This window comes from Phyllostomus discolor, chromosome X (genome assembly GCF_004126475.2).
Source record: "Phyllostomus discolor isolate MPI-MPIP mPhyDis1 chromosome X, mPhyDis1.pri.v3, whole genome shotgun sequence".
In the NCBI taxonomy this organism is placed as follows: Eukaryota; Metazoa; Chordata; class Mammalia; order Chiroptera; family Phyllostomidae; genus Phyllostomus; species Phyllostomus discolor.
Window position 1 is genome coordinate 32913764 of NC_050198.1, and position 27936 is coordinate 32941699.

Below are 27936 nucleotides of genomic sequence, written 5' to 3' on the forward strand. Positions count from 1 at the left end.
TTGGTTCCTGTCCCAACACATTACTACCCATAGCACAAATGAGGTTGCTAAATAAGGGAAGTGGAAGTTATTGGGTGGGGTTTACTTCATCATAAATTTATATCCCTCTGCCAACACTGAACTCTGTACTATCCTCCTTCAAGGGAAGGAATAGCAACACCCAAAAGAAATAAGCCTTATCTCCATGCCACCTCTATGACACAGCCTTTCTGGAGATACTTGGCCATTCTCAGTTAGCTGCTGTCTGACCCTGGTGTAATTTGGTTGTATGTGTGTGGAATACTTTATCAAGTCCTGTGTTAAATGTGGTATGTGTTCAATTTGGGTTGTTGGCTGATGGGAACCAATATTTATGCCATGAGCCTCAAGAAAGTTCGAGTGGAAATGAAAGTACAAGGTCCCATATTTCCCTGCTGCCAAAACTGGCAAAACCATTGAGTTCTGCCTATATATGGAAGGTACTCCTATTACTATTGATTAAGGCTGAGAGACTCTAGATTGGGGTTCAGATTCTGGGACAGCCTGACCTGATTGCCTTAGCCTCTCTGGTGCCTGTGTAGTATGCCAATTAGATGTATAAATGGAAAAGGGAAAGTGGATGCACTTTTTGGAATATCAACTCAGAAGACCTTCTTCAAATAAACCATAGTTAGATGACAAGCAAGAACAGCACCTGTCCCATGGCCTTAGCAGCCAACCCCAAAATGGTGTGGTCATGATCAGTTAGTTGGTTCATCAGAGCACTTACCAAGTGTGCCTATAGGCTTTGTCTTGTGAGAAACATACAACTATTCTTATAACTCAAAAACTGAGCCTCAGTCCATTTTCCCTAACACTAATAAAATTTACCATCTATTAGGCTGCTAGTATGTGCCAAGCACAACTTGGAACTTAATTACAATAGTTGATTTAATCCTCACAACAACCTGGAAACGTAGAGATGACAAATTCTATTTTGTAGATAAGGAAGCTGAGATCCAGAGAGGTGAAATTATTTCACACAGCTAGTGTTATGGATTCAATTGTGTCCCCTCCCCACACCCCCCAAAAAGAGTTATATTGAAATTCTAACCACAGTATCTCAGAATATGACCTTATTTAGAAACAGGGTCACTGCTGATATAATTGGTTTTTAAGATGAGATCATACTGGAGCAGGGTAGGCCCCTGATCTAGTATGACTGGTATCCTTATAAGAAGATGACCATTTAAAGACAGACAGACACAGGAAGAACACTATGTGAAGAGGGAGGATTGGAGTAATGCATCTACAAGACAAGGAACAACAAAGATTGCTAGCAAATCACTAGAAGCTAGGAAGAGGCAAGAAAGAATCCCCTTACAGGTTTCAAAAGGAATTATGTCCCTGTTGACACTTTGATTTCAGGCTTCTAGCCTACAGAATTGTGAGACAATATGTTTCTGTTGTTTTAGGTCACCCAGAGTTTAGTACTTTGTTTCAGCCACTTTAGGAAATTAACATAGCTAGTAAGTAGTAGATTTGGGACTTGAACCCACAGTTTTCCAACTTTCCCCATGATTCCATACTATATTCCCACGTGGTGAAAGATGTATGTAGACACTTGGGAGATACAGAGCAGCTCAAAAGAGCTCACCTTCTACTGAAGCTGTTTTAGGTGTGATGAGAACAACCTACTTTTTATTGGCCGGCACACAAGAGACATTTGCCAAAGGAGAAGGGGAGACTTTTCTTCAATGATATGGCAGTCCCTATTGATTAGCACAACCTATGAAGTGATACAATCAATTACAACCCTGGGTGAGGATAACACAGAATGAACTGCCAGCTAAGCACTGGCTAAAATGTTCCTATATGTCTTCCAATTTCTTAGAACCAAACATAGACCATGGCCATCTTCAGAAGGGATATTTTTCCCTCCCTTGTTCCAATGCCCTCCACTCACCAAGTTTTCATCCAGGAAAGCTTTGGTGTCATCGTAGAGACCTTTAAGACTAAATGTAACATCTACTGCATCATTTCTGCTTAGAATCTGAAAGGGGAAGAATGTAAGGGAAAGGACAAAGACAGAGGAGTTGTTAGTTAGTAAGCATGCAGCAGCTGGCTTCTCTGTGGGAAGGGAGGAGCAGGCTACTAGGATGTGGCTATAGGTGCCAACCAGTCAGAACTAATGCTAGTTGTCAACTATTGTAGCTGTATTGGTATGCTTATGAAGTGGGACAGCACAATTTAGCATTTGGCATCACTGATTGAGTGCTATGGGTATAGGAAATATGCAAACTACAGAGTAAATGTAAGGCTACTTGTTGCCACTGAGCTAAAACTACCTTTTCCATGGTAGGTAAAGTTAGACCCAGCTATCTCTCTTCTTTAAATTCTAGGTCTTGAGCTCCAGGTCTTCTCCCACTAGGATCTGGCACAAAATAAATAGGTGAACTGCATTTTAGGAGGCCTAGACCCTATATCTGGCCCTTTTGTATCATTTACCTACCACTAAAGTTACTTATTAGAAGCATCCCTTAAATCTTCTAGCAATGGATAGATAAAGTCATGAAATGGCATATTTAACATTGAGTATTCTAATTTGGACATTTCCCTCAAGAGGGAAACAGGCAGCTTGGAGCTGAGGTTTCAATGATAGGTGTCACCTTAACAGTTTGCCTGGGATAAGGAAGGGCCAAGGCTAAATTTCTCTCCATTCACTTGCCATTTTTTCCCTGAGGCCAGTGTAGTAGGTGAGTATCAGGGAAGAGGGCTACCTTTCAGATGATGAAATCTGGTATGGCATTACCCCAGTAGCCCCTCTGGACCTGTAACAGTCAAGGAAAACTTGCCTTATCTTCCTCTCTATCCATCAGTTTCCTGACATATCATTTGCACAGTTTTTTCATGCAGCCTACATCTCCCCGTCGTTCCTTTTCATCTTTCTTATTTGGTTTGACTCCTTTCCTTCATCTGCCCCTTGATCTCTTACCTTTATGGGAGTACAAGAAGCTGCACCTGCCTCATTGTCACTGTCTTGGCCATAAAATACATCATTCAGGATGTTGGCACTGGCATTCACAGAATCCATGAGGACAGACACATGCTGGTTGACCTTGCTTAGGTTAGTAAGCCTGTAATAAAACAAGGACAGATAGATGAGTCTGGAGTTCTGAAGAACTTCTTGTGTGGGGTGCTAGTGAGGGTTGGGGTAAGAATAGAAAGCCCCGGGTACCCAAATTAATACCCTTCTGCTATTTCTATTTGTTTCTAGGTAGCCATTTGTGCCAAAAAAATTTCTACTCTAGGTATCCATCTTTGTCCATCCTTGTCTTACCTGTATTAGATACTGTGTGCTTTGGGAGAGTTAGAGGACAGAATAGGGGAGGGCAGGTGACTTCAGGAACTCCAAGGTCCTCCTTACATTTAAGAGCAAGGATAAACATTCTTAGTCCTGTTGGGTCTGGAGAAGCTGGAGGAAGTCAAAGTTCATTTCTGGGTCTAATGAGAGAGGTCCAAGGTGTCTTATTACTGAGCACAAAGACCACTTCCTATTGGGATTGTCCAGGTCCCTGTCAATTTTCAGAGCTCTGGGTAAGACTCCTTTCTGAGACCAAGCTTCCCAGTAGCCAATTGACACAAATTGCCTTCTTATTATCTTTTTTAGGATTCTCAACCCTGTGCCTGGGCTAGTTCCACTTACCTGCTTATGAGATTTTCTGCAAGCTGAGCTAAGAGCTGCATCTTGGCAGACTCCTCATCAGAGAGGCCACCTTGAGATTCCTGGGAGTTCAACTGAGGTCGAGAGGCAGCTTGAATTTCAGTATGCTTGCATTCCCACATTTTCATTGAGTTCTCAAAGTCCTAGAGATGAAGAGAGTGGTAGATCCTAATGATTACTGTAGCTAAGAGGGCATGTGACAGATGAGCCTCTGAGTCTGATATTTATGGGTATAGTGGGTAAGGAGGACCCCATTTATTCCCCCATACACCTACCTACACACCTATACATCTGTCCATCATTTTACTAGGTTCTTCAATGTTCCTTTTTTACTAGGCACTTTTAGTTTTTGCTGCTGTTGTTACTATGCTGAATCTTAGGACAATATGCTTCAGTCAGATAGATGTCTGCCTTCTAGAAACTCTTATATCAGTGAACCATTATCAATAAACCAGTGGAACACATTTCATGCTCTCTTCTTTGTGAAATCTAAGCAATATGTTGTGATGGATTTTAGAGTCAGAAATACCTAATTTAATTTTGAATCTTCCTTCTATTATTTACTAATTTTATGACCTTTAGCAAATTATTTAACCCCTCTGGTCCTCATTTTCTTCACCTGTAAAATGGGAATGAGTATATCTATCTCATGGAATTGTTGGGAGGACCTGCTTGATAGGATACATGTTAAGTGTCTAGCACAAAGTAGGCAGTTTATAAACTAGAATTCCCCTCTCTCTCTATTGCTGCTTCTGTGTACTGTCTTCAGATCAGAAAGCCTCCAAGCATTGAACATCTGATCAGTAATGGCTTCTTTCTAGCTTTAGATGGTTTAGCAGGGGTAGGTGACATTTGTGAATGCAGCATTTAAAGGAAACTTAAAGAAACCTAAAGACCATATTCAATGAAGAATCTTATGGACATGCACAACAGTGTGGTGAATTGTTGATGGGAGTATAAGGGGAGGAAATGGTAATGAAAAAAATACAATTAATTTATTTAAAACATTCTCTTTTTGAAAGAGATTTCTCTGTAACTACCCAAGGTCTTTAGCTCTCTGTGCAGTGGAGGGAGGACAGTTTTGTCCAAAACCATACATTCTTATACAGTGGTTTGAAAATGTCAGTATATATCAGAATGTTTCAGGGTCTTGTTTACAAAATGCAAGTTCCAAGGAAATACCCATCCCCATTCTGAATCATTGGGTCTTGTGGGGCCCAGAAATGTGTATTTCTATCAAGCACCCAAGGTGACTCTGATGCAAGTAGCAGGCAGACATCCCTTTGAGGAATTCTGCTTAACTGGAAGTATTCAGTACTCAGTGAGAGTTGTACCTGAGACAATGTAGGAGCCCAAGGCTACACTTTCCTTCTTACCCGATCTCTTGTCAGCATCTGGGCAGCATTCTTGTATCTAATCTTGATAATGCCTGGACTCTGAACCCAGGCCTCCCCATCCACCTGCACTGGGATACCTTCTTCACCATCAATGGTTATCATCACCTCACGGCACTGCCAGAGAAGAGGAGGGAAGATGGGTCAGAAAAGGAGGCAACTACTGTAAACCAATCTGATAATCCCACAGTCATGGCTGTAATGTGTTTCTGAAGTGGGACTGGCAAGGATGTGAGTCAGATTATCTCAGGGATGAAATTCCTGCTATCGGCTTTTTGCTCCTTCAGTCCCTACCACATTTGTCTCCAATCTTAGCCAGCACCTTGCTGTCCACCAGATAACCTCATCCCTCCACCATGACACTCTTATATGCAGTTAATTCCTGGGACAACTCCATATCCTGGGTTGTAATCACACAGCTCAGTCTCTTTCTGGTGCTCACTCAGCCCCTGCCTACCTGGGTGATGCGATGATGATGCAGATTGATGATACGGGACATTGCCATCTGTATGGACCCAAAGATCGCCACAACCTCCAGCTTCCCATCATCTATTGCAGGAGCCTCGTATTCCTGAAGAGGAAGAACTGTTTCGCATATGCCCTTAAGAAATCATACCTTGTCTATTACAAACAGGTATAGTTTGAAGGCTTCTAGTGAGAATTTTTCTAGTTCATGAAGAGTGGAGTATCTGTATATTAAAAGGGGAAAGGTGAATTCAGGGAGCCAATTTGGGAAAGGGGCACTGATATAACTTTTAGTTCCCTTTGAGATCTCAGCTCTGAGCTGATTCCCTCTGTGTTCAATCCAGCATCATAAATACCCAAGGCCAATCCCATTGGCCTCATGGCCTTCTTGGGTGGGCTCAGAGGAAAAGGGTCATGGCCAATTTATCAGGAGATTTTATTGACAGACCTCCTTGGAGAAAAAAGCATGGCCTAGGTAACCTTTCAAGGATCTGTCAGGCCTGAGGAATGGAAAATTCAAAGTCCAGGCAATACCTAAGTATTAATCTGATCCTGAGGTCTTTGGTTGATTCTTTTTTTGTGCTCTAAAATGCTAATTGTCTTAAAAAAAACCTTGCTTATATAGCTTCTACTAATAAAGATTCTCAGCCTACCTCCTCTCCTCTCCCCTACCTCCACTTTCTACTCCAGTTAGTCCAGCTCTCCTTTCTGAGAGACCTTAGAAGAGTGAAGCCTTTCTTCCTTCCTGTTCCTTGTTCCATACTTACTGTGGTTGCTGTGCTGCTTCCCCAGAAGTTGATGCCTCCGGCATAGCTGGTAATGTTAAGCACTACAATGCCTTGCAGGTTTGGCAAGGATATGGCTTCTCCATCACACTGAAAGATGCAAATGTGAAGGGACATTTACAGAGATAGAGGTAGGGCTCTGTCTTCTCTTCATGCTATCATTTTCTCATGCTATCCATAAAAAAAGTTTATCTTTATACCTTCCTTGCATGAGCTGTGAGTGAAGAAAGCTCAGGGAGAACCAAGAATATAGGCACAAGTTGATTCCCAAAGCCATGAGATTTTTTTTTCTATGCCCAAGAAGAATTACCCTCTTTTCCACTAACCTCCAGGTGTACCCGTTCTTCCAGTTTCCTGTAAGAGTGCTGCAAAAGTTCCTTGCTTCCCAAAAGGCCATACCACATCTTGTTCTTAAGGCGGCTACTACAGGAAGATAAGGGTAGAGAAAGGTAGTGACAGGGTGAATAATATAAAGATAAATGGATGAGGAAAAGCAAGAGGGGAAATCATTTTATTCTTCAAGTGCCTTCATATAGAGGGGAGTCATATTGAATGGTAATGACACAAGAGGAGATGTTAGGATGATGTAACTGGTATCCCTATTCAAACACCTGCTGAGGTGGGTTCCTGGGCCCCCTTGAAGCTTCAGCATCTCACTGATAGGTAAATTTGCCACTTTTTCTTGCTGCTTATATTGATTCAGACTTGGAAGAGACAGCCAATATTTAGAAAGTAATACTCATAAAAAGCTATGAGCAGATCTGGCTGGTAGACACTACCTACCCTGGCAAGCGCTGCTGCAGGAGCTCAAGATTTTAGCTAATTGGAATCAATTTCATTTGAAACATATGACTCTTGCGCTGCAATTTCTTTGAAGCATAACTTTTCTGGCAAAGTGGAGGGACTTTCTAAGGTCTGTTTTCAAACACTTAATTCAGTGCTAGAGAATTAGAGCCAAGTTTACTAGGTAGATTATAGAGGAGGAGCCAGTGGAGAGAATATGGGACACGGAAGGATATCAGGAGACTTGGGATGGAGGTGGAAAGGACAAAGTCCTGCTGATTTGTGGGATCCCTGATAAAAACAGGCAGGAAGCATACAATCACTAGAAAGGTTGGCTAGAGTTTACCATGAGTTTTTATTTTTATTTATTTTTTAAATTAAGTGTGTTGGAGTGACTGGTTAATAAGATTATATAGGTTTCAAGTGTACAATTCTATGATGCATGATCTCTACCTTGTACTGTGTGCCCACCACCCAAAATAAAATCTTCTTCTATCACCCTGTATTTCACCCCCTGTATCCTTTATTACCCCCTACTCCACTTCTCTCTGATGACTACCATACTGTTGTCTGTGTGTATGAGGTTTTGTTTTTAAAGTAGAGCCACAGAAATAAGCCACCACATGGCACAAGTGTAAGAAGGTTAGCACAACATTATTTGGACTCTGTTTAAAACCACAGGTTCTTTGGGCACTTTAGTTTTTTAAAATTTTTGTTCAAGTACAGTTGTCTCCATTTTTACCCACCTGGGCTGCCCACCCCACTCATCCCCACCTCCCACCCTCTAACCTATCCTCTTTGGCTTTGTCCATGTGTCCTTTATACATGTTCCTTCATGGGCCTTCCCCTATTTTCCCTCCTTATCCCTCTTCCTCCTCCCCTCGGGTTACTATCAGTTTGTTCTTTATTTCAATGTTTCTGGTTATATTTTGCTTCCTTGTTTGTTTTGTTGATTAGGTTCCACTTATATTTTGTTGATTATGCTATTACAGTTGTCCCATTTTTTTCTCCCTTTATTCCCCTCCACCCTGCACTACCCCTCCCACCAGCATTCCTCCACCTTAGTTCATGTCCATGGGTAATGCATATTAAATTCTTTGACTTCATTTCTTATAGTATTCTTAACCTCCACCTGTCTATTTTGTACCTACCATTTATGCTTCTTATTCTCTGTACCTTATCCCCCATTCTCCCCTCTCACCCACCCCACTGATAACCCTCCATGTGATCTCCACTTCTGTGATTCTTTTTCCATTCTAGTTGTTTGCTTAGTTTGTTTTTGTTTTTAGGTTCAGTTGTTGATAGTTATGAGTTTGTCATTTTACTTTCTCATTTTTGAGCATCTTCTTTTTCTTAGATAAGTCCCTTTAACATTTCATATAATAAGGGCTTGGTGATAATGAACTCCTTTAACTTGACCCTACCTGGGAAGCACTTTATCTGTCCTCCCATTCTAAATGATAGCTTTGCTAGATAGAGTCATCTTGGATGTACGTCCTTGCTTTTCAAGACTTTGAATACTTCTTTCCAGCCCCTTCTTGCCTGTAAGATTTCTTTTGAGAAATCAGCTGATAGTCTTATGGACACTCCTTTGTTGGTAACTGTCTCCTTTTCTCGTGCTGCTTTTAAGATTCTCTCCTTATCTTTCATTTTGGGTAATGTAATTATGATGTGCTTTGGTGTGTGCTTCCTTGGGTCTAACTTCTTTGGGACTCTGAGTTTCCTGGACTTTGTGGAAGTCTATTTCCTTTGCCAGATTAGGGAAGTTCTTCATTATTTATTCAAGTAAGTTTTCAATTTCTTGCTCTTCCTCTTCTCCTTCTGGCACCCCTATGATTCAGATGTTGGAATGTTTAAAGTTGTCCTGGAGGCTCCTAACCCTCTCCTCACTTTTATGAATTGTTGTTTCTTCATTCTGTTCTGGTTGAAGGTTTAATTTTTCCTTCTGCTCCAAATCATTGATTTGAGTCCTGATTTCCTTCCCATCACTGTTGGTTCCCTGTGCTTTTTCCTTTATTTCTCTTTGCATAGCCTTCACTTCTTCCTGTATTTTGTGACCATATTCAACCATTTCTGTGAGCATCCCGATTACCAGTGTTTTGAGCTCTGCATCTGATAGATTGGCTATGTTTTCATTGCTTAGTTCTACTTTTGGAGCTTTGATCTGTTCTTTCATTTGGACTGTATTTTTTTGTCTTGGCACATCTGTTATGCAGTAAGTGGGGGGGGGGGGACCTTAGGTATTCGCCAGGGCAAGGCAACCCACATTGCTGTGTTGTGGTGCTATATGTGGGGGAGGGGTCAGAGAGGGAACAATGCCACTCACTCAGCTCTTGGCTGGCTTTCAGTCAGTTCCTCCACCACCCACAAGCAAATTGGGCCCTTCTTGTGCTGATTCCAGGGTGGGTGGGACCCTGTGGGTCTCTCCAATGAACTCCCTTGTGATGCTGGGAGTTTCTCCCACTGCTGCAACCCCCACATATTTTTACAGTCAGAAGTTTTGAGGCTTTATTTCCCTGCACTGGAACCCTGGGTTGTGTGGTCTGTCTCGCTCCCCAGGTGTTCCTCCTGGTTTATCTGCACGCAAATGTGGGACCTAGGCATTTTAGTTTTCTTATTGATAAAAATAGTTTTGTTATATAGAAATGCACAATACCTAGAACAACCAGGACAATTCTGAAAAAGAACAAACTTGGAGGACTTTCATCTCTCAATTTCAAAACTAACTATGAAGCTGTACTTACCAAGTTAGTGTGGTATTGCATAGGATAAACACATAGATCAATGGAATAGACTTGAGAATCTAGAAAAGTCTCCTCACATTTATGGGTCTTTTGATTGCTGACAAATGTACCAACACCACTCATTGGAGGAAAGAACAGCTTTAAAAAATGGTGCTGTTGTAGTTGGATATACATGTGCCAAAAGATGAACTTAGACCCTTACCTCATACCATACACAAAAATTAACTCAAAGCAGGCTATAGACTTAAATTTAAGACCTAAAACAAGAAAAAAAATTTTGAAAACTTGGGATAAAATTTAAAAAAAAATCATCACCTGAGAATATGTTTATTGATTTTTTTTAGAGAGAGAGGAAGAGGAGGGAGGGAGGGAGAGAAGGAGAGAAATAGAGAGAGAGAGAGGGAGGGAGGGGAAAGAGAGAGAGAGAGAAAGAGAGGGAGAGAAAAAGACATTGATTGGTTGCTTCCCATACATGCCCCAACTGGGGATCGAACCTGCAACTAAGGTTCCCTGACCAGGGATCAAACCACAACCTTTTGGTGCATGGGGCAATGTTCTACCCAAGTGAGCCACACAGCCAGGGTAGGAGAAAATTTTTAAGACTTTGGGTTAAGCCAAGATTTCTTAGATATTGCATCAAAGGCATGGTTTATAAAAGAAAAAAAATGATCAATTGGATCTCATTAAAATTCAAAACTTTTGTATTTCAAAAGATAACATTTAGAAAATGAAAAAAAAAACAAGCAACAATAAAAAGGATGAGTAACTTGGAAAGAGTGTTTACAAACCACATATCTGATAAGGCATTTATTCCTCAGCTATGGCCTACTCTGAGAAAGGTTCTGGAGGCTGGTGGCAGGGTTAGTGGTAGTGGGAGTGTGGTTTCAATTTACCACAAGAACTCTGAGGCTGTGTTAAGGTATTCCTGTGGTACACAAGTACCAAAAGGTGCAAAGTGGGCCAACAATGGATGGGATAAAAGTCAGTTGGTCCAAGGGAATCAGATTAGGAATAATAAGAAGTAGCTGGTTGATACCTTGCAGCCCTGCCAAGAAAAAACAGACCTGAAGCCACTATTTGGACCTTGTCAAGTTCTCACAGACAGGGCAAAGATAGGCATTTTGTTCACTGAGTCAGTGTAATCTGTTTTTAATAACAGTGTTAGTCATGTTGACACAGCAACCCACAGGTTTAGACTATGAAGGCAGCGCAAGTTCAGGATGCCAATGTGGAGTCATAACAGACCAGGTTAACACTTGGGGCAAACTGTCCTAATAGGATAAACTAGGGAATAATGTATTTTACTTCCAAAGAACTTCTTTCTGTTGCTTGTCTGAGAGGTAGGGGATATACGAATATACATATGTATGAATGGTGGTTGTCTGTTTCATGTAGGAATGGGAGTTTCTTTTCCTTACTTGTATTGTCCTGGGTGTTCATCTCTTCTGGTGTTGAATTCCAGAGAAATTTTAGCATCCAGTCCAATTCCAAAATAGTTGTTCATGACACACTTTTCTTTGAAACGGCTGAAATTAGGCAAAAGGAAGAGGACAGACATTGGTGCAAAAAAGAAGTGGCATTACTATTGGGCTTCATATGCACAATAAAAAACCACTGAGGAAAGGCCTCTTCTACATTGGATGTAAGCCTTAATGTTTTTGAGATGCATATGTAGATGTTCTATTGGGTTAACAATTAGCTTTGTGAGCTGTAAGAGAGGGCACCAAGCTTTTAGGGAGGATTCACTGGGATTGGAACTCATAATAAAGAAGTCATCTTTGGTGGCTCAGATAGGAATGGCCAATATTTTTCCACATATGATAAAAAAATAGAGTCACTGATTTATTCCCATAAAGAACTTTTGAGTATCTCAGATAAAAATGTAGGAGAGTGAAGTCTGCTGTACTGTTTTCAGAAATATCTGAACTCCTTTGTAGTGCTTTCACATCAAAGAGCAAAGTGACCATACATTTGGGAGAAAAGAGTAATAAAAGAGGATATATATACCAGGCAGGTTTTTTATTCTTCTACATCCATCTCAGGTGACACAAAAACCAATGGTGTGCTGGAGCCAGTTTGGACCAGCTCATGTCAGCTGATTATGCCTATCACTTCCCAACTCTGCATTCAATGGCATTGTATCAGCAGCTTGAAATAGGCCATAGTGGAAGGGTTTACTCCAGGGAATAAATCAGTACTTCCCCCACCCCAGAGAGTTGGTTGTTAAATGTTTGCCAGCACACCATTGATCAAAACTTATTAGGTAGGTCCATGAAACCTCAGACATGACCTTAAACCAATGATGAAGTAGAGGGAGTAGAGGCTGGAGATAAGAATAAATGGAAAACTGCAGAAAACTTCAATAATTGCTGGCTGCATCCTTCTTCTGGGGAACTGAAAATGGATACAATGTAGCTACTCAATTATAGATAATTTTTAAAAATTAATTCTTTAACTGACCTTACATCTCTTACATGAGATTTGCCTTCATCAACCACAGTCTATAAATTGGGGACTCTCTAACTGATATTCAACTGATCTTCTTAATGGAACTCAAAATGAGTGAATGAAGCAGAACTTGGCTACTGGGAATATTTTAAGCCAGTAGGGCTAGTGAGACAGATATCTTTAGATTTACTGACTAGTCCCCTAAATGCTCATTTATTTTTTAGTACCTCCAATCATTTACTGTTAAAGGCAACAATGGAAAAATAAGTCCTTTGAAAGAACAACAAGTAACAATTATTGTTTATAATGGTGATAACAATAATACATATCAACACATACACATTTAACTATGGGTGTCAAGCACTGCTCAGTGCAAGTTCTTTGCATATATAAACTCAATAAATCCAACAAACCTATGTGGCAGGTTCTACAATTATCTCCATTTTATACATAAGGAAACTGAGGCTCAGATTGGTTGTATAAGATCTCACAACTAATAAAGTACAATCGGGATTTGATTATGGGTATCCTTAGACCAGGGGTGTCAAGCTCATTTTCACCAGGGGCCACATCAGCCTTGCGGTTGCCTTCAAAGCCTGAATGTAATTTCAAATCCTTAACAAGTTAAGGAGTAGTCACATGTATATAATCCTAAACTTATTTTGACCCTTTGAAGGCAACTGTGAGGCTGATGTGGTCCCCGGTGAAAATGAGTTTGAAACCCCTGCCTTAGACTATGCTCTTAACCAGTGAAAAGAGAGCCATAAAAAGGTCATAGAACTAAATACTTACATAGTTTCAGGTGTAAAATGTAAGTGGTCCAAATTAAGGTTATCTAGGTCTTCACTTTTGAGAGAAGGAATAGAAATGCCACAACAAGAACCTAGACAGAAAAGACATCACCTTGGTGTCAGATGCAAACAAGAAATTCCTGTGATTGTATTTATCTCACCCTATTTTCTCTGTGGGAGTAGGGTCAAGCTCAATGACTTTCTCTTAAGTGACATTCATGGTTCCTTCCAAAGAGGGTTCATCTTGGGTGGACAGGGGCTTCCACTGAGAGGATAGTGACGCCAAGTTGCTTGTTTGCTGGTAATGAAAACAGCCTCAAATCTTGGGTTTCATCAGGCCAGCCTTTCAAAGCACCTAATGGTGTCATTACTTCTGGACACTGGCATGGGGTCTTACAGTGTGCGTCTTCTGGGAGAGAGGGAGGGATATTCACTGAAGAGTAGGATTATGGTTAAAGGAAGATGCTTGAAAACACACTTTTATCTTCTGGGCACAAGAAGACAGTGATTAAGGGTCAAATAAGAGAAGAAGAAGAAAAAAGATCCTTACGGTATCTTGGGTTCATCTGGTTAATATCTTCTGAGTCTACTTCAGGGAAGAAAGTTGAAGTAAAATTCTTAACTGATATTGCCTGTCGGCTCTGTTCATCCAGAACTATAGAGAAAAAGTGAAAGTGAGGAGGGAGGGGAGGGAAGGGAAGGGAAAGGAAAGGAAGGGGAAAAAAGGATGGGTGGGGGGAGGATTGGTAACATTTATCAGACATTTCTCCATAAAGGAGATTAACTAAATCTCTTTTATTTAGTTAATGCCAGTCAGTGTGTGGTTAGATAACAGAGACTCTCATTTGACTATCACCTCTCCTCTATGATGCTGTTTGTAGTCTCAGCTTTCTTACAGTGTTGCCACTATATCTCTTTATATCCATGCCTGAGCTTTCTCTGTTCTACTGGTTACTCTTTTTCTGTCATCCAGAAAATGCCACTGTGAGTAGAAGATGAGGGCCAGTGGAGGGAAGGGGCCTGGACAGGGAGGGAAACCCTCTGCTCTTCTACCTCCATTCTTGCCTCTTTTTTTAATTCATTCGCTCACATGATTTTTGTTCCAAACTTAAGCCTTTAGGAGCAAGTTTTTCTTTCACTCAAATGTATCACTCATATCCAGAATATTTGAGAAGTCTCCTTCCTTTCACCAGCCTATATACTGTATAGCTCAGGTGCTCAGTCTGTGCCAAAGCTCACAGGTTCAATCCCTAGACTGGCAGCAGAGCCTTTCTCTGTCCCATGGTCACATGCTGCACTTCTAAATCTGATTTATGTGTTGATGGAACAGGCTGAGGGTTGGTTGTGACAGGCTTATGACAACATCAGATTAATTTGATCCTTACTATTTTGAAACTACTTCTGAAATAGAGACAAATGGACTATTCAATCCTTTCACAGTGCAGAAGGGAGATTTCTTGTCTTTCTTGGAAACTTGGCTGAAGTCATGCCTAAAGGTACCAAGGCAGGAGAAGGTACCATGGCTAAAAGTCAAAGGTACTTCTTTGCTATGTGGACTTCTGCTCAAGTTTAATAGGTCAGGTAGAACACATTTTGTTTTATACCATTTTGGATCTATTTTTAAAAGAAGCATTGTGAGGAAGAAGTGGGAATAAAAATGTTAAATTAAGTTGGAGTTGAAAGAGTTTTCATACTGACTTGAAGGCTTGCAACTTGTCATGAGTTTAGGAGACAGCAATCAGTTTCAGAGCTGCTAGAACCACTCTCAGGGCCCTTGTGCCTCATTGATACTGTGCAAGACATGAAGAGATGAATATTATTTTCCTTCTAAAATAGTCACAGGCTTGGTGGTTGGGTGGAAACAGACACAGGTGGAAAAAATCTCATGGCTGGTGGTGGAAATTCACAGAGCTTTGAACAGCTGCAATTGTTTAGAATGAGTGTTAGTTCCAAAAATAAATGAGTAGCAAGAGTTGAGTGCCTGGGAGGTAGGAGGAGCCAAAGGGGCAGTTTATTAAGACTGACATTTTTCAAATCAGCAGTCTGAAGACTAAGTTTGGATGCTATGTGAATGCAGAATCTAGTCAAGTTTTGGTAGGGGAGCCAAATAGAAAATCTAGAAAAAGGGAGACCAGTAAACCACCCACTGGAACCTTCTCTTTCCCCTACCTCAATTGCCACAACCCTGGACTCTTACCTTGCTCAACTTGGAATATTATGAGTTTCAACGATTTCTGGAGATTCTTGGCTTTTGTAGCCAGCTCCAACTTGCACTTGGCTATGTGGTCTATTTGAAGGATGAAGGGCTTTCCATCTGCCTTGCCACTGTCTTCACATACTGTAGCGCTCTTCTCAACTGCTGCCTCCTCAGCCAGGACATCAATCAGGACACTGAGCTTATCATACATTATGTCACTCTATATAGGAAGGAAGGAGACAGGGCATTGAGGGACCACTGCTTGAGATGACAGAATGAGGAGATAAGGAGCTGGGATGGTATGGGGAGAGGTGCAGAGGAACAGTATTGAGCCAGAAACATTGAGCATAGAAATTTATCTGTGGGGAGATGAAAGATTGAGCAAAGAAGTACTTGGGTAGATATAATGGGATAACCAAGGAGTATTAGGGGATCAAACATATTTCATTTGTTTCTAAGCAATTGCAGGAACTAAGGTAAGTTTTTCTCATGGGAGACTGGCCTGTAAAATGACATGGCCAACTTGAGTAAAGATAAATATTTCTGAACAGGTATTTTTATGGGCATGGTCCTGTGGATGTGGATGTGTCCCTGCATGGGTATGTGCTGCTGTCTTTGTTATGTGTGCATGTTTGGGGATGTGTTGATTAATTATGGCTTGATTCCCAGCTACATCACTTCATAGTTTGTGTCTTGAGTAAGTTACCTAACTTCTTTGTGTTTCTATATTCTAAGGCAAAAGTGAGGATTAAATAAGTTAATTCATTAAAAGTGCTTAACAGTTTCTGGCAGAGTGTTATAATGTGTTAGCTATTGTTGCTGTTGTTATTATAGAGGTGAATGTAGGTATATTTCTAGCATGTATTTGTACATATTTTGAAGCATATTCTGGTTTACAACTGTGTATATACATGCTTGTTGTACACTTGTGTCCAGGTATGGGCAGATGCTTTGCATATAGTTAGGTAGATGGTACATGTATTCAGTATAAGCATGAATCGTACCACTATACATTTGATGAAAGATGGAAGTTTGATGAGGTGGACTTTCCACATCAGGGAGGCTTACCAGCTACTCCTCTCTGCCTTTCTTTTACAATTCCCAATGAGAGGCACCTGGTTCCACAAAGAGCACAAGGCAAAAGGAATGCAAACTTACTTTCAAAATCACAGACTCTATTGCTGCATTGTTCTGTTTTATCTGACTCCAGGCCTTTACAATATCAACCACAAAATCTTCCACTGCTGAACACAGGAATCTGGAAAAATGAGATAGATTGCACAATGTGACATGGGTCATGAGATACAGAGCTCTTCTCTCCTATAATGTCATTAGTCTCCATCTTTCTTCTTCTTCTCTCCTCTATTTCCTGATCTCTCACCCCTCCCTCTGCTTTTCCCTCTCCTCCCAATTCCCTCTCCCCTTTCTGTTTTTTTTCTGCTCCTTTATGTATTTATAGTGAAATATGCAGGTATTTAAAGAGAATTTAGCATTTCTTAGTCCTAATTTCAAATTTCCAGAAAACAATTCAACTGATCCACCTTGGGTCAGAATTTTACCCTGGGTCAAATCAGCTATGGTTCAAGGGCCCAGCTAAATTAGTATAAACATAATGATATTAGGGAAGCTGTCCCTGTGGGACATGTTGCTCAAAGGAGAGTGTGGTAGACTTGACAGTTAACCCTCCAAAGAATCCCAGTAGGAAAGAATGACCCACATATTTAGAAGGGGAGAATGTGTTGTTTAGGCTAGGAGAAAGCAATTGTGGTAAATATTACAGAAATCTTTCCTAGTGTCAGAGAAAAAGCAAGGTGTCTCTGCTAAGGTGAGCTATGCCATGCTCTTGGACAGTGTGGAATATTGTGTTTCAATATGTAACTCTTCTTTTTATCTTTTTAAAATAAATTAACAATTTTTTCAATTAAAGTTGATATACAATATTAAATAGTTTCAGGTGTACAACATAGTGATTAGAAATTTATATAACATAGACAGTGGTCACCCCCAAAAGTTAAGTACCCATCTAACACCATACACAATTATTACAATATTACTGACTATATTTCCTATGCTGTAGTTTATATCCCATAACTGTTCTTATAACTGGCAATTTGTACATCTTAATCCCTTCCATTTTTTCACCCACCCCTCAACCTCCCTCCCACCTGGAACTCATCAATTTTCTTGCTGTATTTATGTTTGTTTCTATTTTGTTTATTCATTTATTTTGTTTTTTAGATTACACATGTAAGTGGAGTCATATGGTCGTATGTCTTTTTTGTCTGACTTATTTCACTTAGCATGATACCCTCTAGGTTTACCCATGTTGTTGCACATGACAAAATTTCATTCTTTTTCATGGCTAAATACTATTCTACTGTATATAGGTGCACATCTTCTTTATCTATTCATCCACAGGTGGACACTTGGGTTGCTTCCATATTGTATTTGTCTTTTTCTGTCTGACTTATTTCATTTAGCATGATACTCTCTAGGTTTACCCATGTTGTTGCACATGACAAAAGTCCATTCTTTTTCATGGCTAAATACTATTCCCTTATATATAGATACACATCTTCTTTATCCATTCATCCACAGGTGGACACTTGGGTTGCTTCCATATCTTGGCTATTGTAAATAATGCTGCAATGAACATAGGGGTGCTTATGTTCTTTTGAATTAGTGTTTTGAGTTTCTTCAGATAAATCCCCAAAAGTAGAATTGCTAGTCATAAGGCAGTTCTGTTTTTAATTCTTTGAGGAACCTCTGTACTGTTTCCCATAGTGGCTGCATTAATCTGCATTTCCCCCCTAAAGTGCATGAGGGTTCCCTTTTCTCCACATTCTCACCAACACTTGTTATTTGTTGATCTATTGATAATAGCCATTCTGTCAGGTGTGAGGTGATATCACATTGTGATTTTAATTTGCATTTCTCTGATGATTAGATATACTGAGCATCTTTTCTTATGTTTGTTGGCTATCATTATGCCCTCTTTGGAGAAATGTCTACTCAGGTTCTCTTCCCATTCTTTAACCAAATTGTTGTGTGTGTGTGTGTGTGTGTGTGTGTGTGTGTGTGTTAAGTTGTATGACTTCCTTACATATTTTGGATATTAACCTCTTATTGGATGTGTCATTGGCAAATATCTTCTTCCATTCAGTAGGTTGTCTTTTTTTTGTTGATGGCTTCTTTCACTGTATAATAAACATTCTTTAGTTTTATGAACACCCATGTGTTTATTTTTTGTTTCCCTTGACCAAGGAGACATATCCAAAAAAATATTACTAAAAATGATGTTAAAGAGTTTACTGCCTATATTTTGAACTAGGAATTTTACAGTTGCAGGTCTCATATTGTAGCTATTTGTGAGACATGTCCTTTTGTTGGATTGATGTCTTTATCATTATAAAATGCCCTCCTTTTTCTCTTATTGCAGCTCTTGCTTTAAAGTCTATTTTGTGTGATATAAGTATTCCTACCCCAACTTTTTTGTTTCCTTTTGTATAAAATATTTTTCCATCACTTTCTGTTAGTCTCTGTGTGGCTTTTGATCTGAGGTGAGTCTACAGTAGACAGCATATGTATGAGTCTTGTTTTCTTTAACTCATTCACTTAACCTATTTCTTTTTATTGGAGCATTTATTCCATTTACATTTAAGTGGTCATTGACAGGTATTTAGTTATTGACATTTTATTAATTGTCTTCTGATTATTTTTGTAGCTCTCTGTTCTTTTGTATTCTCTTGCTCTCTTCTCTTATATGTTCATGACTTTCTATAGTGTTGTGTTTGGATTACTTTTACTTTTTGCCCCTGTATATCTCTTACAGATTTTTGACTTGTAGTTACCATGTGTTTCCTGTATACCAAGCTATATTTAAAGCAGTCTTTTTTAATTTGATGGTTTCTTTGAACACACTCCAAAATCACTACAATTTTTACTCACCTTCTCCACATTTATGTTTTTCTCATTATTTTTTATTTCCTGTGTGTTTATGTATTCACTAATTTATTGTTGTAATTACACAGTATCTGCCTATTTTTGCCTTTTCACCTTTGTACTGGTTTTATGTTTTGGTTGATTTATTTCTTTCATTATGTGTGTGCCTTTGTCAGTGAGATTTTTTTTCTTTCCAATATTTTCTACTCATATTTTTAATCTTTTCTTTTGTTCTTAAAGAAGTTCTGTTAACATCTTTTGTCTACTGGTTTAGTGGTGATGAACTTACTCAGTTTTATCTTGTCTGGGAAACTTTTTATTTGTCCTTCAATTCTAAATGATAGCTTTGTTTGGTAGAGCAATGTTGGTTGTATGTTCTTGATTTTTATCGCTTTGAATTTGTGCCAATTCTTTCAGGTCTCCAAAGTTTCTCTTGAGAAATCAGTTGTCAGTCTTATGAGAGCTCCCTTGTATATGACTAGCTGCTTTTCTCTTGCCACTTTTAATATTCTCTCTTTATCTTTAACATTTGGCATTTTAATTATGATGTGTCTTGGTGTGGGCTTTGTGGAGTTCATCTTGTTTGCAACCCTCTGTGCTTCTTGGACTTGTATTTATTTCCCCAGGCCAGGGGAAGTTTTCAGTCATTATTTTTTCAAATAGGTTCTAAACCCTTTGCTCTTTCCCTTCTCCTTCTGGCATCCCAATGATGCAAATCATGGTACACTTGAAGTTGTCCCAGAGGCTCCTTACACTATCCTCATTTTTTTAATTACTTTTTCTGCGATTCTCTAAGATGGTGGCATAGTTAAACATGCCTTGCCTCCTCACACCACATCAAAATTACAACTAAACTATAGATCAGCCATCACTTAGAACCATCATAAATCAAACTAAATAAAAGCTCTACAATTATGGAATTAAAGAAGAAAACACATCTATCCAGACTGGTAGGAGGGGTGGAGACATGGAGATGTGGAAAGGTCTGGTCCCACGCCTACATGTGGAGGCTAAAAAATGGGAAGGATAGCTTAGGAGCAAGGGGTCCCAGCTCCATATCAGGCCCCCAAGCCCAGGCTTCCAATGCCAGTAAGGTAAGTCCCCATTACTCTGGCTGCAAAAACCAGTGTGGATTGAATCAGTGGAAGAAACTGCTGGATTTCCAAGCAAGTTCTCTTAAAGGGCTCATGCACAGACTTACTCATATTCACTTCCTCTGACCTCTAGCACTGGTGTAACAGCTTGAAAGGCACCAGTGATATATGGGGAGGTACTGAAGGGTCAGCATCAGGGTGAGAGCTGGGGAACAGCTCTCTCCCAGACAGAACTGTTGGTGGTGGCCATTGTTCCTTTTCTGAGCCTTCCACAAAGAGGAACCATATCTGAGACTCCATCACCCTGGCTCCCATTGTTTGTCCCACTCTGACGATTCCTTCAGGCTCTGACCTACCCAATTTATAGGCTCACCCAAGCTGTTAATTGTGGCTTTTCCATACAAAAGTCTTGTTTCAGCTTGCACTTCAGATCTTTCTAAATCCTCTCAAACAAGTAGCAGTTGTATCAGTGAGCGCCCATAGTTCTTGCCAAGTGGCCCCAGGCCCAGCACTAGCAGAAGTTGGCCTTGGTTCACATCCTGGCCACACTTGCACACCTCCAAGCCCAGCATAAATAGCAGCCATCTACAGATCACTTTATTGCTTATGCCAAGTGGCCCAAGACAGAACACGAGCAGTGGCTGATGCTGGCCTGTACCTCCCAGGAAACCCTAGAGGCTATACACCCAGTAGACAGCTACAGACCACTTCAGAGCACCACAAACCAAACAGCTCCACAAGTGACATGTTCAAGAGGTAGACTCAGTGGGCACTAGAGCACTGCTGAAGTAAATCCTGCTCTGAGGAGTGGGCCCCAGCTCAGCTGATCCTCCAAGGAGGGCAGAGGTTGATGGTCAGTAGTCACAGCCTGTCCTTGCAGCTGACTGGCTTGGGTAAATTCCTCCCATTGATGTGCCAACAGCAATCAAGGCTCAACTACAAGAATGGGGTGTACTCAGCCTACACAAAAGGCACATCCTAAGTACCCAGCTTGGGCGATAGGGGAGGATGTGCCACTGAACCCTACAGGACACCTACTACATTAGGCCATGCTGCCAAAACAGAGAGTCAGGGCAGCTCTAACTAATACATAAAATGAAACACAGGGAGACTGCCAAAATAAAGAGACAAAGAAACATGGCCCAAATGAAAGAACAGATCAAAACTCCAGAAAAAAACAACTAAACAAAATTGAGATAAGCAATCTATTTGATGTGGAGTTCAAAACACAAGTTCTTATTAAAGATTTTATTTACTTATTTTTTAGAGAAAGAGGGGAAAGGAGAGAGGAAAAAAAGGGAGAGAAACACGTGTGAGAGAAACATAGATCAGTTGCCTCTCACATGCCCCCTCTGGGGTCCTGGCCAGCAACTCATACATGTGCCCTGACTGGGTATGGAACTGGTGGCCTTTCAGTCTGTAGGCTGGCACTCAATCCAATGAGCCACACCAGCCAGGGCTAAAGTTATAAAGATGATCAAGGTACTTAGTGAGGACCTCAACAGCATAAAAAAAGATCTAGTCAGAAATGAAGAATACACTCATTGAAATAAAGAACAATTTATGGGGAATCAACAGTGGAATGAATGAAGCCAATAATCAAATTAATGATCTGGAACACAAGGAAGCAAAAAACAACCTATCAGAACAGCAAGAACTAAAAATAATTTTAAAAAATGAGGATAGTGGAAGGAGCCTCTGGGACAACTTCAAGTGTACCAACGTTTACATCATAGGGGTGCCAGAAGGAGAAGAGAAAAAGCAAGAGATTGGAAATCTATTTGAAAAAATAATGAAAGAAAACTTCCCTAATTTGGTGAAGGAAATAGACATGCAAGTACAGGAAGCACAAAGAGTCCCAAATAAGATGGATGCAAAGAGAACCACACCAAGACACATCATAATTAAAATGCCAAAGGTTAAAGATAAAAAGAGAATCCTAAAAGCAGCGAGAGAAAACCAGTTAGTTACCTATAGGGGAGTTCCCATAAAACTGTTGGCTGATTTCTCAAAGGAAACTTTGCAGGTTAGAAGGGATTGGCAAGAAATATTCAAAGTGTTGAGAAGCAAGGACCTACAACCAAGACTACTCTATGCAGCAAAGCTATCATTTAAATCAAAGGGCAGATCAAGAGCTTTCCAGACAAGAAAAATCTAGAGGACTTTACCATCACCATACTATTACTATATGGAATGTTAAAGGAATTTATTTAAGGAAAAGAAGGATATCAAAACTATGAACAAGAAAATGGCAATTTTCTTGTTCATAGGGGTATGAGTGAAAAAGTGAAGGGAATAAGAGGCAAATTGCTGGTTATAAAATAGTCATGGGGGATGTAAAGTACAGTATAGGGAAGGGAGTAGCCAAAGAACTTAGATGCATGACTCATGGACATGTACATTGGTGTAGAGATTGCCTGAGGGAGTGGGCGGTGCTGTGTGGAGGGGGTTATAAGGGGGAAAACTGGGACAACTGTAATAACATAACCAATTAAATATTAAAAAATAAATTATTTTTTCTTTTCACTATTCTAATTGGGTGTTTTTCACTACCTTATCTTCCGGATTGCTGATATGATCTTCTGCCTTATCTAATAAACTGTTGATTCCCTGTAATATATTTTTCATTTCAGTTATTGTATTATTTTTTTCTGACTTGTTCTTTTTTGTTTTCTATCTCTTTTTGAATGTTTCCCATAAGTTCTCATTGAGTTTTTCTATTCTTCCCCTAAGTTCATTGAGCATCCTTATAACAGAGTTTTGAACTCAGCATCTAGTAGGTTGCTTATCTCTATTTCATTTAGTTCTTTCTCTGCAGTTTTGTCCTGTTCTTTCATTTGGGACATGTTTCTTTTTCTCCTAATTTTGGCTGACTTCCTTTGTTTTCATGTATTAGGTAGATCGGCTATATCTCCCAGTCTTGACGATGTGTCCTTATATAATAGGGGTCATGTGTGGCCCAGTGTCCCTGGTCACTTGAGCCTGGTGTTCCAGGGGTGTCCCTTGTGTTGATAGTATGTGCCCTCCTGTTGTAGTTGTGCCTTGATTGCTATTAGCATGTCAGTGGGTGTGACTGATTGTCTGGTTGACTATGGAGAATAGCCATGACTATAGCAGACAAGCTGTTGTACGGGGAGCTGATCCCACTGAGCAGGACTCACTTTACTGGAGATCTTGTGCCTGCTCAATCTGCCCTATGGGTGTTGTCATAAGTGAATTTGTTTGGGTGGTGCCCTGGTGTTGTCTGAAGCTGGCCACTGGTTTTGTTGGTTCTAGAAGGGACTCTGGCAGAGGCGAAGTCAGCTACTTCCTATGTGCAACCCAGAACCACTTGGTAGGATTTACAGAAGGATCTGTGGTTAGTTACCATCTATGCTTGTCTTGGAAGCCTCTGAGAGTGGTTATGCTGTTAATCGAGGACAGTTGCCTCTAGTACTGGGCTTTGGACTGCTTAGCAAAAGGTTTGGGGTATGCCAAAGCCAGCCACTCCTTGTTTGATGTTTGTGGACTTTTGAGAGATATTAAGAAAACCTGAAACATGAGCCATGAAAGGCTACTCGTATGGGAAAGCTGCTAAGAGAGGTTCAGTCTGAGTGTGTGAATGGGGTGGGGGCAAGGTCTCAGAAGATCACCAGGGTGGGAAGAATGGTTTTAACCAAGATAATGGATAGCTTTATTTGGCACCCACCTGCACCTGCTAGCTAAATGAAGAGAGATTCTCAACAAAGGAGCAGTGGCTTCTGCCAGCACTTCTATCCTAGGGAGAGCTGCTCTGTTCCCTGCCCCTCCAGACCTTGCCATGAAGATAGTCAATTTGGCTCCTTCTTGGATGTCCTTGGTTCTTTCTGAGCTACTGCCCCAGTGCTGAGGCTCAGAGTGAGTGAGTTTGTGAGCATGTGGGTCTGTGTGCAGTCTCTTTAAGAGCTGTAGTGCCTGGGGCTCCAGCAACCCTCCATATCACTCAGCCACAATCCTTGCTGGCAGATGTTATAAGGACTTCCCTTCCTGGCATTAGATCCCTGGGCTGGGCAGCCCAGTGTGAGCCTGGGACTCCTCCATCCTCAGTGAGGACCAATGTAGCCTAAATATCTCTTCAAAACTGCACACAGTTTTTGTGGGGCCTGCCTGTTCTGTGTCTTGATCTCCTCTATGAGACTCAACATGGCTTTCTCTTTATATCCTTAGTAACAGGAATTCTGTTCAGCTAGTGCTCAGGTTGTTCTCAATGATGGTTGTTCTGTAGTTTAGTTGTAATTTTTAAAAATAATTTTAAAAATCTTCAGTAATCATCTTCTTTTTTTTTTTTTTTAAACAGAGGGGAAGGGAGGAAGAAAGGGAGGGAGAAAAACATCAATATGTGGTTGCCTCTCACATGCCACCTACTGGGGACCTGACCTGGCCCGCAACCCAGGCATGTGCCCTGACTGGGAATTGAACCAGTGACCCTTTGGTTCACAGGCTGGCACTCAATCCACTGAGTCACACCAGCCAGGTCAGTTTAGTTGTAATTTTGATGTGGTCATGGTAGGAGGCAAGCACAATATTTATCTACTATGCCATCTTGACCAGAATTCCTCCCCTTTTTCTAAATCTTTGACATGCTATTTTTTTTCTTTCTGGAGTAGCAGGACCTCTCAACCCAATCTCATCTTTTTTCCTAACCTTTCTCTCCAAGAAATTTGAGTTGGGAGAAATTTGATTTGAAAAAATAAACATATACAGAAGGCCCTTAAATAACATCATTTTGTTCATTGTCGCTTTCTTTTAACATTGATAAGATACCATAGGAACTTAACTCTTGTTTATATCAATTAGCCTATGGCAAAATTGGTTTCATTGTACATTGTTTTCTGCCAGTTCTAAGAACTTATTGATGATGTTAGGTGAGGACTTACTGTACTTTTCTTGGCCGCAATACCCTAAACTATCAAAATTAATCCTATCTCTGATTGAACACAGCCCAGGAGGGGCAAAACATCCCCAAAGGTTGAGAGCCAAAAAGACTGACCTGGTTGCGATGATCACCTCTGTGGTGTACTTGGCCTTCAGGATTTTGTTCAACTCAGTGGCTGCAGATTCTAAATGTTGGATGGCAGCAGCCTAGGGGGGAAAGGAGTATTCAGCCCTGGTTCCTCAGCACTGTGACACAGTGTGCTACCCATCCTCATTTCCTATTATTTTTTTACTGACTCTTTACCATCAACTCAACTGCTTCTCTGGAAATAATCATAAGCAAGGAATTCTTTTGAAGATCCTTATAGATAATATTAGATCTGTGGTCATTCTAAAAATAAGAGGTCCATATTGTTTACTTTCACTGTAATAAATATTCTAATCTCATATAAAGGTGGTAATGTTTTTTCAATGTTTCAGATGAACAATCTCATATTACATAGCTAGTAAATAATAGATTTGGGATTTGAACCCACATTTTTCCAATGTCAGAGTATCACCTCTTATATAATAATATTAGTAATAACAAGGGCATCCACTTGTATAATACTTACTATGTGCCAGGCTCTGTTCTAAACTACAAGTATATTTTTTATGTAGTCCTTATAAAAACCCTATGATATAAAGATTATTATTATCCCCATTTCATAGAACAGGAAGGTGAGACACAGGAAAAGGGGTAGCTAATAAATCGCAGAGTCAGAATTCCATTCCAGGCAGTCTGATTCTTGAATCTTTTAACTTCTCTGTACTTTTAACTACAACTTGTGTCTATCAAGCCCTGATGATTCTCTCTTCAGTATGTCTTAAATATGTCCATTTCTCCTTATCTCTGTTACCACATCACCAGTCCAAATCATTATATTTCCCCCAGACAATTACAGCATCTCTTGTTTTACTCTTGTCTCTAGTCTTTATTCTTTCAATTGTTTCTTCACATACCATGGGATTCCCCTGCTTAAATCCTTTCTATTAGATAGCAGAATAGATAGATGGACAGATTCATGATAAAGTATAGTAGAATATTAATGGTAGAATCTACCATTTAAAATTCCCTATATGTTTGAAATTTTTCATAATGAGATAAAAACAAATCTTTTATGATTCTCATTGCTCTTAGGACAAAAGTTCCAATTTTCTATTGTGGTTTAACAGGTTCTTCCTGACATGTCCCTGATTACTTCTCCAGCCTCATCTTTAGTTGTTCTGCTTATATACACTTCCTGACCCCTATGCCTCAGCCATTATGAAGGCATTTCAGTTCTGTGAATACTCTGTGTTCTCTTTCCTTTGGAACACACACACTGTTCCATCTATCTGCAACAGGCCTCCTCTTTATTTTTTTACTATTCTGTTTAACTCTCTCTGGTCCCTAAATATCTTCTGAAATGGTGCTCATTCAGAGAAGCATTCCCTGATTTCCCCCAGACTTGGTTAGGTAGACCTAAGGTAGTTTCCACCCCTGCTAGTTCCTTATATACTAACAGTTATATTACTTTATAAAAACTATTTTTCTACCACTGCAACTAGACTATGAACTCCATGACAGCATGGACTCTGTCATTCTTCTTTACCAAGTAGCATATAAGAGGGATGACTGCCAGTTGACAGCTGCTAGAATAGTATCTCACACATAGTAGTTAATTCATAAGAATTATATAATTCATAATAAATTCATTATAAGTATAAATAAATTCATTATAATATATAATTCATTATAATATAAAATTCATTATAAATATAGTGAATTTAGTTATATATAATTATACTTATATAATTATAAATAAATATAATTATAATTCATAGTAAATTATGTCCCCAGTACCTACCACAGTTTTTGGTAAATAGCTGCTGATTGACATGTCCCCAGATTTTCAAGGATCTCATTTTTATCAATCTCATAGACAACACAATAGCTTCTCTCTGGATTTTGCCTATTATTTCACTGTGTGATAAAGATGTTGGCCTGAATCACAGCTGAGCAGTAATTACCTCAAATGTAGGTATATCCATTTCAACTTGTCCTCTTAGCAATGGGGTTTGTCTGGGAGTCTCGCGGATCATCACACTCCATCTAAAATGAAGTTCAAAGACAAACAGATATTTAGAACTCTGTTTTATCATAGGCTGGCATTTTTGCTTCACGTGTTAAAAAGAGATCAAAGTGTTTATGCATTGGGGAGAAACAGATTTTAGTGAATGCCCAAGCTATCTCAAGTCACCTGATCTTAGGGTATACCACAAGAGGAGTCCCTGCCTTGTAGCTTCTCTAAGACAGTGTGATGGAAGGAATTCCATCACAGGATTCTCAGAGAGCAGTGCTTCTCAACCAGAGGTAACTATTAAGATAACCTAAAGTGCTTTTGTAAGATACACATACCAGGGCCCCACCTAAGACCTACTGAATTAGAATTTTTATGGTAGGGCCCGGCTTGATGTCTTGAGAAAGCACACCAGGATATCCTTATGGGCAGTCATATATTAAATACTATGTCCCAGCACAGAAGGTCTTTTTTATCAGAAGATAGGTTGGAAATACTCTCTCATCTCTAGACAGGAGACAATCTAGTCCAATTATTTATAAATTCTTACTGTTTTAGTTTCCTTGAGAACCTGATGAAGCTGTAGAATAGTTTCTATATTTACTTAAAAATATGC

The 27936-nt window shown here is 39.9% G+C and overlaps 1 protein-coding gene across 1 annotated transcript in view; it reads right to left on the reverse strand.

Annotated features, from left to right (window-relative positions):
* The window catches only part of DGKK (diacylglycerol kinase kappa), a 135058-nt gene that overhangs the window by 6884 nt on the left and 100238 nt on the right, over positions 1-27936 (reverse strand). The window contains exons 13-26 of the mRNA XM_028523010.2: positions 27271-27352; positions 25334-25425; positions 16448-16547; positions 15290-15509; positions 13643-13747; positions 13094-13184; positions 11272-11379; positions 6653-6749; positions 6309-6416; positions 5534-5647; positions 5059-5193; positions 3665-3825; positions 2954-3095; positions 1925-2011 (exon numbers count right to left, since the gene is read on the reverse strand). Coding sequence (XP_028378811.1) covers positions 1925-2011; positions 2954-3095; positions 3665-3825; positions 5059-5193; positions 5534-5647; positions 6309-6416; positions 6653-6749; positions 11272-11379; positions 13094-13184; positions 13643-13747; positions 15290-15509; positions 16448-16547; positions 25334-25425; positions 27271-27352 — 1642 coding nt within the window. The remainder of the gene's footprint in view (positions 1-1924; positions 2012-2953; positions 3096-3664; positions 3826-5058; positions 5194-5533; positions 5648-6308; positions 6417-6652; positions 6750-11271; positions 11380-13093; positions 13185-13642; positions 13748-15289; positions 15510-16447; positions 16548-25333; positions 25426-27270; positions 27353-27936) is intronic.